The sequence below is a fragment of the Bos indicus genome, chromosome 18, assembly GCF_029378745.1.
Source record: "Bos indicus isolate NIAB-ARS_2022 breed Sahiwal x Tharparkar chromosome 18, NIAB-ARS_B.indTharparkar_mat_pri_1.0, whole genome shotgun sequence".
Classification (NCBI taxonomy): domain Eukaryota; kingdom Metazoa; phylum Chordata; class Mammalia; order Artiodactyla; family Bovidae; genus Bos; species Bos indicus.
Genome location: NC_091777.1, coordinates 57,337,590 through 57,352,175, shown reverse-complemented (window position 1 = coordinate 57,352,175; position 14,586 = coordinate 57,337,590). Strand labels below are relative to the sequence as shown.

At 58.6% G+C, this 14,586-nt stretch overlaps 1 protein-coding gene and 1 long non-coding RNA gene across 4 annotated transcripts in view; one reads left to right on the top strand and one right to left on the bottom strand.

The window, feature by feature from the left end:
- The window catches only part of SHANK1 (SH3 and multiple ankyrin repeat domains 1), a 50,105-nt gene that overhangs the window by 11,566 nt on the left and 23,953 nt on the right, over positions 1–14,586 (top strand). For 2 of the 3 annotated variants that reach the window (XM_070772166.1, XM_070772165.1), the window contains exons 9-15: positions 3,722–3,799; positions 4,014–4,080; positions 4,340–4,670; positions 5,559–5,752; positions 10,050–10,163; positions 10,341–10,416; positions 10,905–10,931. In XM_070772166.1, coding sequence (XP_070628267.1) covers positions 3,722–3,799; positions 4,014–4,080; positions 4,340–4,670; positions 5,559–5,752; positions 10,050–10,163; positions 10,341–10,416; positions 10,905–10,931 — 887 coding nt within the window. The remainder of the gene's footprint in view (positions 1–3,721; positions 3,800–4,013; positions 4,081–4,339; positions 4,671–5,558; positions 5,753–10,049; positions 10,164–10,340; positions 10,417–10,904; positions 10,932–14,586) is intronic. The other variant, XM_070772167.1, reaches the window with a different exon arrangement.
- LOC139177307 (uncharacterized) lies at positions 7,195–10,328 on the bottom strand. Its single transcript, XR_011561799.1, has 3 exons — positions 10,197–10,328; positions 8,929–9,065; positions 7,195–7,481 (listed from the first exon to the last, which is right to left on the bottom strand). It is a non-coding gene; the product is annotated as an uncharacterized lncRNA (long non-coding RNA).

The following is a 14,586-nucleotide window of genomic DNA, read 5'->3' as shown; positions in this document are numbered from 1 at the left end:
CCTGCCAAGCAGGAGATGCAGGTTCAATCCCTGGGTCAGGAAGATCCCCTGGAGGAGGGAATGGCAACCTGCTCCAGTATTCTTGCCTGGAGAATCCCATGGACAGAGGACCCTAGTGGGCTACAGTCCATAGGGTCATATAGAGAGGGAACAATTACTCCGAGTGGGTCAGATGACTCAGCCATTTCCCTTGCCTTGAGCTTCTACTTTCTCATCTGTAAAATGTATCAGTAACCTCTGCCTCGCAAAGGATCAAGGGTATGAATGTTTGGCTTGCTCTCAGCGTGGCGCTTAGCAAATAGATGCTTGACAGACACAAGTTCTTCTCCGACTTTCTCTCCCCTCCTCTTCCCTCCCAGACTTTAAGCTTCCCAAGGCCCAGAGCTGGGTCTGAAAGATTTCCTCACTCTCTGCCCCTCGGGTCTTCTGGCCAGCCCATCTAGCCTCTGGTGGTGAGGGTCAGGGCCATGTCCGGGTTGTGAGCTCCTCAGGGGTGGGGCTTACATCTGATCATGCGCTCTGTCCCAAGGCCGAGGTGTATAGTAGGCTTAGAGGCATCTTTTTTTTTTTTTATTTTTTTTTAAACTTTACAATATTGTATTAGTTTTGCCAAATAAAGGCATCTTTTTTAAATGAGTGAGAATGAATGAATGAATGATGGATCAGATACCTTGAATTCCCTGCCAAGACCATGCACAGCATCCAGCTCAGAACATTCAACAGGTATTTGTTTCGAGATAGATTGAATGACTCCAGGAATGAATGAATGATTTGAATGAATGACTTTTGCATGACTCAACTCCACATCCTCATCCTTTCCGGGCCCATTTCCTGAGCACCTACTGTGTGCCGGGACGTGAGATGAATCAGACACAGCATGGCGGCCGTCCTCGGGCAGGCAGGGTGGGGGGAGTTCATAGTCTGGCAAAGAGGCAGATGTGTAAACAGATAATTACAATTCAGTGGGATGAGTGCTACTGCCCCAGTACATACTGGGTGCTCAGGGGTGGAGCGAACTGCTGGTTGAGATGAAAGAGATGCTCTTGGGCCTGTGCTAGGCAAGGTGACGGTGGGGGCAGGCAGATATGCAAGAACACACACGGCACCAACTTATCGTCAAGTCGGGGAGACAGCTATGCACACAGGGACACACACTCACACTCACAAACACGCCCGGAAAACAAACCGGGCTAACTTTGCTGTCCAGTCGGGGAGCCATCAGACTTGGGCGATCAGAGTGCTTTCACAGTAGACAGATGAGCGCTAGGATCAGAAAGCTTGGTTTGAGTCCCAGCTGCCCCACTGACTGGCTGTGTGACCTTGCCCTCTCTGAGCCTGTCCTGTAGGATGGACCCATACAAGCATCGTTGATGGGTCTGTCACATGAAGAGGGTGAGACCGAGGAAGTGTCTGGTGAATGCTGGTTAGACTGGGCATCTGGGGGATTTGGAGTGGAGCTGAGCTGGAGGCCAGGTTGGGTTCGCCCAAGGCAAGACAGAGGAGGAGGACTCCCCTCATCCAGCAACCGTTTATTGAACAGTTCTATGGGCCAGGCACCATGCCAGGCCGTGGGTGCCACAGACAAAACCTTGCCTCTCCAAAATAGACAACGGAGTGGGGGAGAGATGCTGGAGATGAATAAAATCGAAATGTAATTTCAGGGAGGCAGTATTATAAGGAAAACGAGTCAATTGTAACTTAGAAGAATGTCCAGCACACAGCAGATATCATATAAATTAAAATAAAGCCAGGAACAGGTCAAGGGTTTATTTTTGACAGGGTCATCAGAGGGGCCTTTTCTGAAGAATTGGCCTCTGTGCAGAAATGTGCATCAAGTGAGAAAGTGAGCTGTGTGGAGAGCTAGGGGCAGAGACTCCCAAGTTGAGGAAGCAGCAGGTGCAAAGGCCCTGGGGCAGGAGCATGCCTGCCAGAGAAGGGAGGCCAGTGTGTCTGCGGAGTGGGGAGCGAGGAAAGGTGGTATAGCAGATGCGGTCGATGAGGCTGGGGCTGGGGGTGGCAGGGCAGGCAGATCAGCGGGGGTGCCTCCCAGGCCAGGGCAAGGACGTTGGGTCTGTTGTGACTGACACTGGCAAGGAATTGATCTGGTCTTGGATGGCATTGTCCCCCACCCCCCCGACCATCCAGCCCTGGCCCCCACTGCCTCCTGCCTCTTTCCTTCCAGGTCTAGCAGAGTGTTTGAGTAAGGGCTCAGGAGTCAGACACACCTGGGTTCGAATCCAAGGGCTGATCGTCACCGGCTCCCTTTGAAGCCTTAGTTTCTTCATCTGTAAAACGGGGACAGTCACTTCCATCTCACAGAATTGTCAGGCTAGTCAGTGGCTACTGCCTCTAAGGTGCTCTGATACGCAACACATTAAGTCCCCCACCCTAAGAGGTCTGACTTGGTGGCTCTCAAGTCGGATGCTCCTGCACGCTAGGGGACATTTGGCAGTGTCTGTGGACGTTCTCTGCTGCCACCACTGAGGAGGGAGTGCTACTGGCATCTCGTGGCAGAGACCAGAGAATGATGCTCAATGCAATGCACAGGATGGCCCTGCTACAGAGACTTGTCTAGACCCTGAGTGTCAGTCGTGCTAATGATGAAAACCCCTGATTGGGAGGTTGGGGCGAGCAGGTGCAAGCTATTATATATGGAATGGATAAACAACAAAGCCCTGCTGTAGAGCGCAGGCAGCAATCTCCTATGATAAACCGTTAACCGGGCTTCCCAGGCAGTGCTAGTGGTAGAGAACCTGCCTGCCAGTGCAGGAGACAGAAGACACAGTGGGTTCAATCCCTGCGTTGGGAAGATCCCCTGAAGGAGGGCATGGCAACCCACTCCAGTATTCTTGCCTGGAGAATCTCCATGGACAGAGGAGCCTGGCAGGCTACAGTCCATGGAGTCGCAAAGAGTCAGACATGACTGAAGTGACTTGGCATGCACGCAGGCAAACCATAATGGAAAAGAATAATTTCAAAAAATGATATAAATATGTGTGTATGTGTATATAACAGATTCACTTTGCTCTACAGCAGTAATTAACACAACATTGTAAATCAACTGTACTTCAGTAAAATAGTAATAATAATAAGAAGAAAACCCTGGTTAAGTTAGTAGCCATCCAATACACTATAACCCAAGTCGTGTAATTTTAAATATCCCAGGAGACACTTTTTTAAAAAAGAAAAAAAAACAGGTGACACTAATTTTAGTAGCATATTTTGTTTCAAAAATACTATCCTTTCAAGTAATCAGTATAAAAACTATTGTGCTGTGCTCAAGTGTTGGTCACTCAGTCATGTCCGACCTTTTGTGACCCCATGGACTGTAGCCCACTAGGCTCCTCCATCCATGGGACTCTCTAGGCAAGAGTACTGGAACGGGTTGCCATTTCCTCCTCCCGGGGATCTTCCCAACCCAGGGATCGAACGCACATCTCCTGCGTCTCCTGCATTGGCGGGTGGATTCTTTCCCGCTGTGCCACCTGAGAAGCCCCCATAAAAACTACTAGAGAGATTTAAACTGCACTTTTCGAGTCCTTGAAATCCGGCGCGCACTGTGCCTCTGTGTGGACCGGCCACGTTTAAAGGGCGAGTGGCTACTGTCCGGAGCAGGGCGGGTTCCCACCAGGTGGTTCCAAAGGCTCAGCGCAGTGGTGTCCGCTCGGGGTGACAGTAACTCTTTTTCTCTTGCCTTTCACCTCATGCCACTGACCACCAGGAGACGTGTGCTAGGATCCTTCTCTATCGAGGGGCCAACAAGGATGTCAAGAATAACAGTGGACAGACCCCCTTCCAGGTCTGTTGGGGCGGGTTGGGGGAGGCGTGAAGAACTCAGAGGGGCTAAAGTTTAGGGGGCTGGGAGGGAGGCAGGCGGTCTGGGAGAAGAGAGAGGCTGGACTTGCTGGGGTGAAGGTTGGGGGGCAGGGCAGCTGGCTGGAGACCTGACAGTGTTTCCTGTTTGCTTTTCCCCTCTCTCTCCTACCTGGGCCCCCCTTACCCCCTCACGCTAGGTGGCAGTGATCGCTGGGAATTTTGAACTCGGGGAGCTGATCCGAAACCATCGAGAACAGGACGTGGGTGAGCGAGCTAAGGGGAGAAGTCGGGGTCCTGGGGGGGATGCGTGGTGGGACTGGGGAGTCAGCAGACCTGATCTGGGGGCCAGGATGGGACCAAATAAACCTCAGAGGACTGCAAATACCTGGGCAGCGGGAGGGCCAGGCTCCAGGCGCCCCGCTCTTTCTCATCCGTTTCTCCCCTGGTGCCTTCCCCACCCAACCGTCTCTTGCCTCCTGTGTGTCTCCCCCTCTGCCCCCCCGGCCTCCGTGCCCCCCCTCAGTGCCCTTCCAGGAGTCCCCCAAATATGCAGCCCGGCGACGGGGACCCCCGGGCACAGGGCTGACGGTGCCCCCCGCACTGCTGCGGGCCAACAGTGATACCAGCATGGCCCTGCCCGACTGGATGGTGTTCGCCGCCCCAGGGACCTCGTCTGCGGGGGCCCCCGGCCCCACCGCAGGGCCCCAGGGCCAGGCACAGCCCGCCGCCCCCAGCGCCAAGCTCAGCAGCGGGACCCTGCGAAGTGCCAGCAGCCCCCGGGGCGCCCGGGCCCGCTCCCCATCCCGCGGGAGGCACCCTGAGGAGGCCAAGCGCCAGCCCCGTGGACGGCCCAGGTAGGGGAGGGCTCAGCCCTGGTCCTGCAGACCCCCCTCCCACCCAAATCCCCTCCTGGGAGCCACGGCTGCCCATCCCCCCAACCAGGCCAGCCCAGCTGCCCACCTCCTGTCCCAGGGACAGCTGCCCCCTTACCCCGCTACATCCAACTCGCTGGTCCCCACCTCGGACCGCCAGGTCTCCCTCCTGACCCCAAGGCAGTGAGGGCTTCATGAACCAGTCCAAGTTTAGCTCAGCAGCCGCTCCGCAGTCCGGCCGGGGGTGGGGAGGGGGCCCAAGAGAAAGGTTGGTTCCAGCCCCTGAGGACAGGCAGGCAGGCAGACAGACAGACAGCCTGGACAAGGTGAGAGGAAGCTCAGCGGAGTGGGGGTGGGTGAGGAGGGAGACTGGAGGGGTTTCCAAGCCTGGAGATGAGGTCGCAGGCGGGGAGGATGAGCAGGGGGCATTGGGGGGAGCCGGCTGGAGGGGCATGGGGAGGGGGTGGGCGGGAGGAAGATGGTGGTGGGCTGGGGATGGCGGGAGAGGCGCTGGACCCAGCCCAGGAGGAAGCTGGGAGTCGCCAAAGGCTCGTGAGCTAGGGATGACACAGGCAGAGCTCAGCTTCAGGAAGCTGAATCAGGCAGGGTGTGCAGGCCCGTGGGAGGGGACAGAGCCGGAAGCCAGGAGGCAGGAAAGGGGGCTGGCGGCCGGTATCGGGCAGGCAGGGGGAGCCCCAAATGCCCTCTTCCCCTCCACCCCGCACCCCCGGCCCCCAGAGCCGGAAAAGGCACTCAGACCCCCTCCCCCACCCTGATGCTCCACCTCCCACCCCCCCAAGGACCCCTGTTCTCCCAGAGGTGCCCCCTCCCTCCACTCCCCCTTGCCTCTCACACCCTCTGTGTATGCAGCTCCAGCGGGACACCCCGGGAAGGGCCAGCCGGGGGCACGGGGGGCTCCGGGGGCCCCGGGGGCTCCCTGGGCAGCCGCGGGAGACGCAGGAAGCTCTACTCAGCAGTCCCTGGACGCTCCTTCATGGCTGTGAAGTCCTACCAGGCCCAAGCCGAGGGGGAGATCTCCCTGAGCAAGGGCGAAAAGATCAAAGGTAAAGGGGCAGGGTGCAGCCGGGCTGTGGGCAAGGGTTGGCAGGTGAACTCACCCACCTCTTAGGGAGGGGCCGGCCCGTGACCAACAGTTGTCCAGCACCTGGAACGTCCAGGGCACGCTGGAGACCTCAGAGAGACCTAGGTTCCCCTTCCGCCTCGGAGGAGCAAACAGTGGAGCTCAGATGCTGCGCTGCCAGGAGGTGGGGTCCAGGCAAAAGAGAGGAGATGAGCATCTCTGGGACATCGACCCCATGAGGGCCCATCTCGCTCACCATCACCCTTGAAGGCGGGTGTCCGGAGCCCATTGTCCAGTCGAAGGGGCAGAGCCTTACACGGGTGAAGCGACTTGCCTGAGGTCCCCAGTCCGAACCCACAGTTCTTCTCGCTCTCTTGTGCAGAGAGTGAGGGACATGCCACCTTGACTTCACCTCCTGCCTCTGCCAGGCGTCTTCATCTGAGACATGAGGTGGTGGTGCCCGCTCCCTCGGGCTCTGGTGAGATGGGCAGCAGGTGAAGCCAGTCCCTGCTGAGGGCTTTCTGAACAGAGGCTGCTGTCACGGGGCTTGCCTCTCTCCTGTTTCCCTGCCTTCCTCTGGAAAACCATGCCAGGATCCCCCGCGTGCGACTTCGCAAGGCTGCCGATGTGTGTTCTTGGACAGAATGGTGCTTTGGAGACAGGAAGTACCCTGCCGTAGTTCATTCAAGGCGGGGGAGCAATTCTTTGGCCAACTCTAGGCTGGCAGACGAGCCGAGTTGCGTAGGGGTTGTGAACCAGGCTGTCTGGGTTCAAGTCCCCGCTCCTGCACTTCCTAGCAGGGCGGCCTCAGGCGAGCGACTTCTCCAAGGCTCAGTGTTCTCATCTGTACAATGGGACCTTTGCGAGGACTAAAGGTGTCAGCTCTTAGAAAGCCCACAGAACAGTGATTCATACCTAATAAGGCCAGCTGTCATTATCATATGCGGCCCCCACTAGGGGCACTTAGAAGGGAGAGACCCTAGGCCCTGGGGGAAGCTGAGTCTGGGGGTGGAGGAGGGGGGTGTCTTCCCACAGGAGACATGGTTTAAGTGGGCCTTGAAGAGCGTGCCAGGGTCAGAGTGTCAGTTGGGTTGTGTAGTTACATCTGTCTTGTAGTCTGTCTCCCTGGGGCCTGAGTTTCTGAAGATGAGGTCACGTGTCACCAGGAGCCGGGTCATCAGGGCCCAGGTTAATGACGCAGCACACAGAGGGCCTCGGCGCACATCTGCTGAGTGAACGGGTGAATGGATGAATGGCCAAATGCAGGAGCTAACTGTGGGGGCCAGGCAGGGGCAGTGCCTCTGGCAGAGGGGCAGCGTGCCAGGGGAGAGTGTGTATGTGTGCGTATGGCCGGGTAGGGGGTCAGTTCAGTCACTCAGCTGTGTCTGACTCTTTGCAGCCCCATGAACCACAGCACACCAGGCCTCCCTGTCCATCACCAACTCCCGGAGTTTACTCAAACTCATGTCCCTTGAGTCGGTGATGCCATCCAACCATCTCATCCTCTGTCGTCCCCTTCTCCTCCCGCCTTCAATCTTTCCCAGCATCAGGGTCTTTTCCATTGAATCAGTTCTTTGCATCAGATGGCCAAAGTATTGGAGTTTTAGCTTCAGCATCAGTCCTTCCAATGAACACTCAGGACTGATTTCCTTTAGGATGGACTGGTTGGATCTCCTTGTGGTCCAAGGGACTCTCAGGAGTGGGGGTCAGGTCTGTGCAAAAGAAGAAGGGGAAGCTGAGGTCAGAGGTGAGGGACCCTCCCACAGGCAGAGGGCCATGGGCTACATCTTCTATGTGTCTTTATGAATGTCAAGCCCAGTCATCTGATGTGCTGCCCTGACTTCATATCCTTTCCTTTCCTTAAAAGTTCCCTGACTGCCTCAGAGCACACCCACATCCATGATGTCACTGGGCTTCTTCATAGCCCGATTAAGGTAGCAGACTCCCTCTGCTCTCAGGATCAAAGCCTAGGGCCTCAGCCTGGCCTGAAAGCCCCTCCTCTGTCCACTCTGCCCCCAACACAGCCTCATCTCAGGCTGCTCTTTCCTTCACTTGAAGGGTTCCAGGGACCTTATCCTCATCCTTCCTCAAACACCCCAAGTCTTTTTCCACCCTAAACTCTTTGCACATGCTGTTCCTTCTGCCCAGAAAGCCCCCTCTCTCTGCCTCCTGCACTCCCCACATCCTTCAGGTCTCAGCCCGTATGTCACATCCTCTGAGATGCCTTCCTGATCCCCCCGTGCCATCAGATTTGTTTATAAAGATTTTTTTTTTTTTGATGTGGACTAGTTTTAAAGTCTTTACTGCATTTGTTAGAATATTGCTTCTGTTTTATGGTTTATGTAGAATCTTAGCTCCTCGACCAGGGATCAAACCCACACCCCCTGCATTGGAAGGCGAAATCTTAACCTCTAGGACCACCGAGGAAGTTCCCTCATCAGATTTATATACTCCTATCTGGTCTTTCTCCAAAAACCCTCTCCTTTCCCCGCTTGAGCCCTGACCTCAGTTTTCCAATCATGGGGTCACTTGTAGAGTTATGACTCCACTGGCTGCCAGTCTGGAAGCTCCGTGAGGACAGGAACCATGTGTGCTGTGTGACAGCTCTACTCACTTCCCTAGTGGCTCAGACAGTAAAGAATCTGCCTGCAATGCCAGAGGAGACCCAGGTTTCATCCCTGGGTTGGGAAGATCCCCTGGAGAAGGGCATGGCAACCCACTCCAGTATTCTTGCCTGGAGAATCCCATGGACAGAGGAGCCTGGTGGGCTATAGTCCACGGGGTCACAAAGAGTTGGACACGACTGAGCAACTAACACAACAGCTGTACTCGGGTCCTAGCCTGATGTCTGACTCATGACTGGCACAAAATACATATTTTTTTAGTGAACAAATGAATGATTCCCAGATCATCCAGCTGGGCAAGGCAAAGTCAGCCAAGAGCCCAGACCTCTTGACACACATCTGCTCTCTTCCGTGACCTTGAGCATCTCCTGGCTGGAGTTTCCCCAGACCCTCTCAGAGGAGGTGATCAGTGCAGGGCAAAGCATCACATGACCCCAACCCCAACCCTAGCATGGCTCGAGCCACCCCTGGGCAAGAGGTTTTTCTACTTTAGCTTCAGCTTCATCTATAAAGTGGGAAATCAGTTGTTACCTACCGAGGTGTAAGGATAGAGTGAATGAAGGATGTGAAGGGCCAAGTGGGAACAGAGCTGTGAAAGATGCTGGAGAGGTGGACGGCTGTGGGCTTGTCACTGTCGCTCTCGTCATGATCAGGAACAGCAGCAGCAAAGCACTGGAACAGAGAGGTAGCAAGACCGGAGTGTTCAAATCCAGGCTGCAAAGCCTGGGGCAAACAAGCCTGAATTTCTCCGAGCCTCTGTTTCTCCACCAGTAAAATGGAGCAAATGACCCCTCTTAGGGTCTTAGCCCCAGTGAGAGTTGGAGAGACATTAGCTGTCCCTACCGCCCATCACTGTAGGTCAATGTATGCTTGATGTCTAAGAGGTAGGGGTGGTAGGCAGGGGCCTCTGGTAACAAGCAGGGGAGAGGAGAGCCAACTCTAATCTCCCATCTAGAGCCAGGGGAAGCAAAGAGACAGAAGGAGGGATCTGGGAACAGATGACAAAAGGTTAAGTGGCAAGGAGACTGCAGGAGGTGGCAGGGGTAGTGATGAGGTATAACGTGACCTAGGAGCCTACCGGGGTTTAAGGAAATTACGGAATAACTGAGTCGTGACTGGTTACCAGGGGAGATGAGAGCCAGTTGTGGACATGTCCCTAACTTGCAAGGACCACGTCATGGGACACAGCCCTTCTCCCCAGTGCCTCTGGGTGTCCCCGCTGTGTTCAGGAAGCTACTATGCAGGAGTGACTATCTCCCCCTTCCCCCTCATGGGGCCTCCCCGATGGCTAACAGTAAAGAATCCGTCTGCAATGCAGAAGACAATGCAGATTCAATCCCTGGGTCCAGAAGATTCCCTGGATGAGGAAATGGCAACCCACTCCAGTATTCTTGCCTGGGAAATCTCAAGGACAGAGGAACCTGGCGGGCTACCATTCATGGGGCCGCAAATATTCGGATATGACTGAGCGACTGAGCACACACACACTTCCCCTTTGCCCCTTCGTAAGGATGCCCTTGGGCCAGGTTCTGGGCAAGGTACTGAGAATTGTGGAAAGGCTGTGCATCACGTGTTGGGAGTGGGCAGGGTAGGGGAGGTGTGGGCAGCACGGAAATGCAGAAATATTTCTATTCTATGTCCCCACTCCCCATCCAGTGCTTAGCATCGGGGAAGGAGGCTTCTGGGAAGGCCAGGTCAAAGGTCGCATCGGCTGGTTCCCCTCTGACTGCCTGGAAGAGGTGGCCAACCGCTCCCAGGAAGCAAAGCAAGGTAATGAGGAATCCCCAGGTGTCCCCGACTTACTCTAGATTCTCATGTCCCTTCCTTTCCCCCTCCTGGTGGGGGTGGGAGGTTGAAGGGAAGGCTTGGGCCAGGACACCCAAATCAGGGGGTGAACCCATGATTTCCAGAGTAGAAGGTCCAAGGTCATCCTCTGTCCCCCTGCAGAAAGCCGAAGTGACAAGGCAAAGAGACTCTTCCGGCATTATACCGTGGGCTCCTACGACAGCTTTGATGCCCCAAGGTAAATGTCCTTACACCCTCGGGCAACCCCGCCACCCCAAATCCCTCCCACTCCACCTTTTAAATATTTCCTCCACCTTCTAAATATTTCTGTCACCTCGAAACCCCCTCTCTTGTCTGCTCCCTCTAGCGTTTGATCCGGGGTGGAGGGAGGTAGGGTTAGCTTCAGACCACAGAGCCCAACCCCAAACTGTCCTTGGCAGCCACTGAGACTGCCCAGCTCTGGGGTAGCCAGAGACCAATGAGGTGGACTGGGGCAAGGTGGGGATGCCCGGGGGGCTGGGGAGCTCACCTGTATGGTGGCTGGAGGCTCCTGTCTCCTTCACGTGCCGCATCTCTGTGCAGTCCTGTGCAGCGGAAGTGTGTGCATCCCATGCTGGCATGGGGGGGAGGGGGGGACAAGCAGAGCCGGCCAGGCGGGGTGGGGGCGGGGAGAAGGCACACTGACACCTTTCCCCTCCCTGGCTGCTGGCTGACTTGCTTCTGAAGCTTGATGGATGGGATTGGCCCAGGGAGGTGAGAGGGGAGGGGAAGGGAGGGAACGGGGTCAGGAGTGGGAAGGAAGGGGTGCTTGGGGGCGTATGGATGTGCGTGTGTACCCCCAGAGCTAAAGTTTCCCTGTGCGTGACCGTCTCACACAGTCACCGAGCATCTCTGTACAGATTCCCCAAGCGCGTTCTTGCCCGTGTGCCTCTGTAGGTGTGCATGACACGTGTCTGTGTGCATGTGTGGCCGGAGGCCCTTGGAGTTCTAGCCCCGTGCACATGCCCGCGACAGTGAGAGGGTGTGTCCCGCTCGGTACAGATGGGTGCATTTGTGGCTGTCATTTCTGGGTGCACGATTGTGGCTCGTTGTGCGGCTGGCTCTCTCTGCACCTCTCTTTCCCCGAATCCGTGTGTCTGAGAATGAGGGCCAGTGTTTTTCAGAGATGTCCAGTGTGTCTGCTTACCACCCAGGGACCGGCGGTGGGTCTCTGCACATGCCTGTCCCTCTTCATGCACGTCGCTGTGTGTGCGCATTAACGCATAAAGTTGTGTGCATGCATTTGTGTCTGTCAGATTGATCTGGAATTCAGGACCTGGGGTGTTGGGGGAGGGTAGGGAGGAAGAGGGGAGGACTCCAGGGCTTGAGCTTCCAGAAGGGCCAGGCTGTGGGGGAGGGATGGTCATAACTGGGCATCTGAAAGTTGACATCCCCCCCCACACCGCTCCCCCTAATCCAGGGAAGGGTCTCCTTGTTCGTAGCATCCTTCCATTAAATGTGTCCAAACCTACGTGTCTGTGTTCTGGCCAGTGGGGATGGATCGGGGCGGGGGAGGGCCAGGGGAGGAGAGGGGAGGAGATAAATGACAAAATGGGAAGAGAGGGTGGGACTGGGGTGCCACCCTGCTCCCCAAGTGTCCGAGGCGCTTGACCATTGTGCGTGTTCGCCTGGCACGTCTCCGGCTCTGGGCACTGGGTGAGTATCCAGGTCCCCCCCACCACCGGAGTCTCCCCATCAGCCTCGGCTTCTTGTCTCTTGTCAGTGTCTCTCTGGGTCTCCCCTTCGCTTTGGTTTGGGGATCGTTTGCTCTACCAGCTGGATGAGGGTGGTCGCTCAGTTTCTTCCTCCTCTTTCCTTTCTCTGCTTGTCAAGTGCGTTGCCCCCCTCTCCCTCCCTTCCTGCCCGCTGGCATGTGCTGCCCTGCGCACGGCATGTCTGAGCTTCTCCTCCCCACACCCCCACCCTCCACTCTCCCCGGCCCTGTCTGGGGAGGCCTGGCCCGTGTTGTGACCCTGCCTCCCTGCCGGAGCTGTGCCTTCCCGCCGCGTGTAACCCCTCTTGGCCTCTGCTGCCCTCTTTCCTCGCCCCGGGGGTCTGCGGCTCTCTCTCTCTGGCGGGGAGCCGTGGTGCGTGGATGTCCCTCCGCCTGGACTTCTTTGCTGGGAAGGGTGTCTCTCCCTGCTCTGGCGCCCAGTCTAAACGTCCTGGCTCTCCCTTTCCGGCCCCTTCCAGACTGTGTCGGGGTGCATCGTGCGTCTGTCTGCCGTGGGGGGCGGGGGGAGGGCTGTGCGTCCCCTCTCGGGGCCTCTCTCGCCGCGCTGTCCCCCTCGGCTCGGGAAGTGGGGCTCGGTGTCCGCGCGTCCCTCGCACGCGGTTGCGAGGCGTCTCGTGTGATGTTGTGCGTCCCTCTCTCTCCCCGCGCTCCCTCGCTCTGCACCTGCGCGGGAGGGCTCGGGAGGGGGGAGGGGGGCGAAGGGGGGGGCCCAGACCGGAAGTGCCTCCCCCTTCTCCTCCCCCCGTGCTCGCCCCTCCCCCGTCTCCCGCCAAGGGGGCCCCCGCGCTCCCCTGCCAGCCCCCTCCCCCCCGGCCCGGCCCCCTCCCCCGCCCGGCGCAGGACGCCAAGGGGTTAAGCCTCGCGCCCGCCGCCCGCCTCCGGAGCTGTCCGCGGTGCTGAAGCCGGCGCCGTCCGCGGTCCTCGTGCTCCCGCCGCGGCCCGACCCCGCGGCCCGCGCCCCCGCGGCCCCCCGGCATGTGAGCCCCCGGCCCTGCCCTCCCTCCCGCGGGAGGGCGCGCGCCCCCTCCCCCTCCCCCTCCCGGCGCGGGTCAGCATGAGGCGGGGCCTGGGGGCCCGGACACGGGGGTTCGGCCGAGCGGGGACGGGGACGCGGCGGCGGCGGCGGCGGCGGGGGCGGCCGGCACCGGGGCCGGGGCCGGGGCCGCGGCGGCGATGGCTCTGTCAGCGGTCGGCGGCGGCGGCGGCGGCGGCGGCGGGGGTCTCGGGGGCGGCCCCGGGGGGGGCTCCCTGCCGCAGCCGCCCCCCGCGCTCTCCTCCAGCTGGCCCGCCCTGGGGCCCCGGCGGCGCAGCGTCTGGTATATCTACAGGTAACGGAGCGTGCCGCCCCTTTTCCCCCCGCGGCCCGATCCGGAGGCCCCGGCCCGCGGTGAAGACCCTCCCCCAGCCGCTGATCCCCCATCCCTGGGGCTCCCTCCCCGCCCCCAAGCCTCCCGCCCCCTCCGCCCTTCTCCCCTTATATTCTCTCGGTACTAAGCCCTTTCCGGACCCCTCTTCTCTCCCCTTCGTTTTCTCATCCCCCCCCCCACTCGGGCCTCTCTCCCCGATACCACCCCCCACACACACACACACGCACACACACACTCCTCCGGCCCCTCGTAGGCCCTTCTAGGCCCCCTTCAGCTCCTTCTCCAGGACGTCCCTCCTAAGGAGGCCCTCCAGACGGACTCCACTCCGGGATTAGGGCCCCGCTTGTCCTTTCTGCCACCCTTAGCGCCCCCATTCTAGAGCCCTCCCTTCTGGCATCTGCACCCCAGGCCCGCGTTCCTCTGATTCCTGTGTCCCCGCTCCCCTTCACGGAGTTGGCAAGTCCCCCCCATTCATACCCCTCTCTCCCATTCACAGTCATCTCCCCCCATCACACACGCATCCCGCCCCCGTCTCCCCTCCCCTCCTCTTTTTCCGCTGCGTGTCACTGTGCGACGGTGCGTGTGTTCCTGTGGCTGTGGCGGTGTGCGTGCGTGTGTATGACTGCCTGCAGCCCTGTTTGTGTGTGTGTGTGTGTAATCGAGAGAGAGAGATGGTGGGCTCCCGGCCCACCTCCCCAACTGTGTCCATCTGTATGTCCCTGTTTGCCGGCGTCTATCTCTGTGTGTGACTTGGAGCGATAGCGAGGCTGTCTGGAGACTAGTGTGTTTGCATGTGTTTGTGTGTCGGGGTGGTGGTGGGGGGGTCTGTCCCAGGGACTGCGGCTGTGTTTCCCAACACCCACCCTCCTTGACCAGGCCTGTCCCCTCCCCCACAACCACCCTTCACCGGTCCCCGTCCCCACGCACCCGCTCCCTGCCCCCAGGGGTCCGTGCCTGTGTGGGGCACGTGTGCTGAGACACGGTGGAGCTTCTGCACGGGGAACTGCATCTGCTTCTGTGTGTCACCTCTCAGCACGGGAGGGGGCTGGCTTCCCTGCGGGGGCGGGGGGAGGCTCTGGGCAGGTCGTGGAGAGGCCCCATGGAGCTGGGACACGGGGAGGGGCTGAGTGGCAGAGGGGGGCGCTACGTACAGCAGCAGGCTCTGGGCTGTGGGATGCTGGGTGTGCGAGAGGGACCTTCGGGGTGGGGGTGGGGGGAGTGGAGGCTGCTGCAGTCCCTGTGTGTGGGATCTGGTGAACAAGAGCTG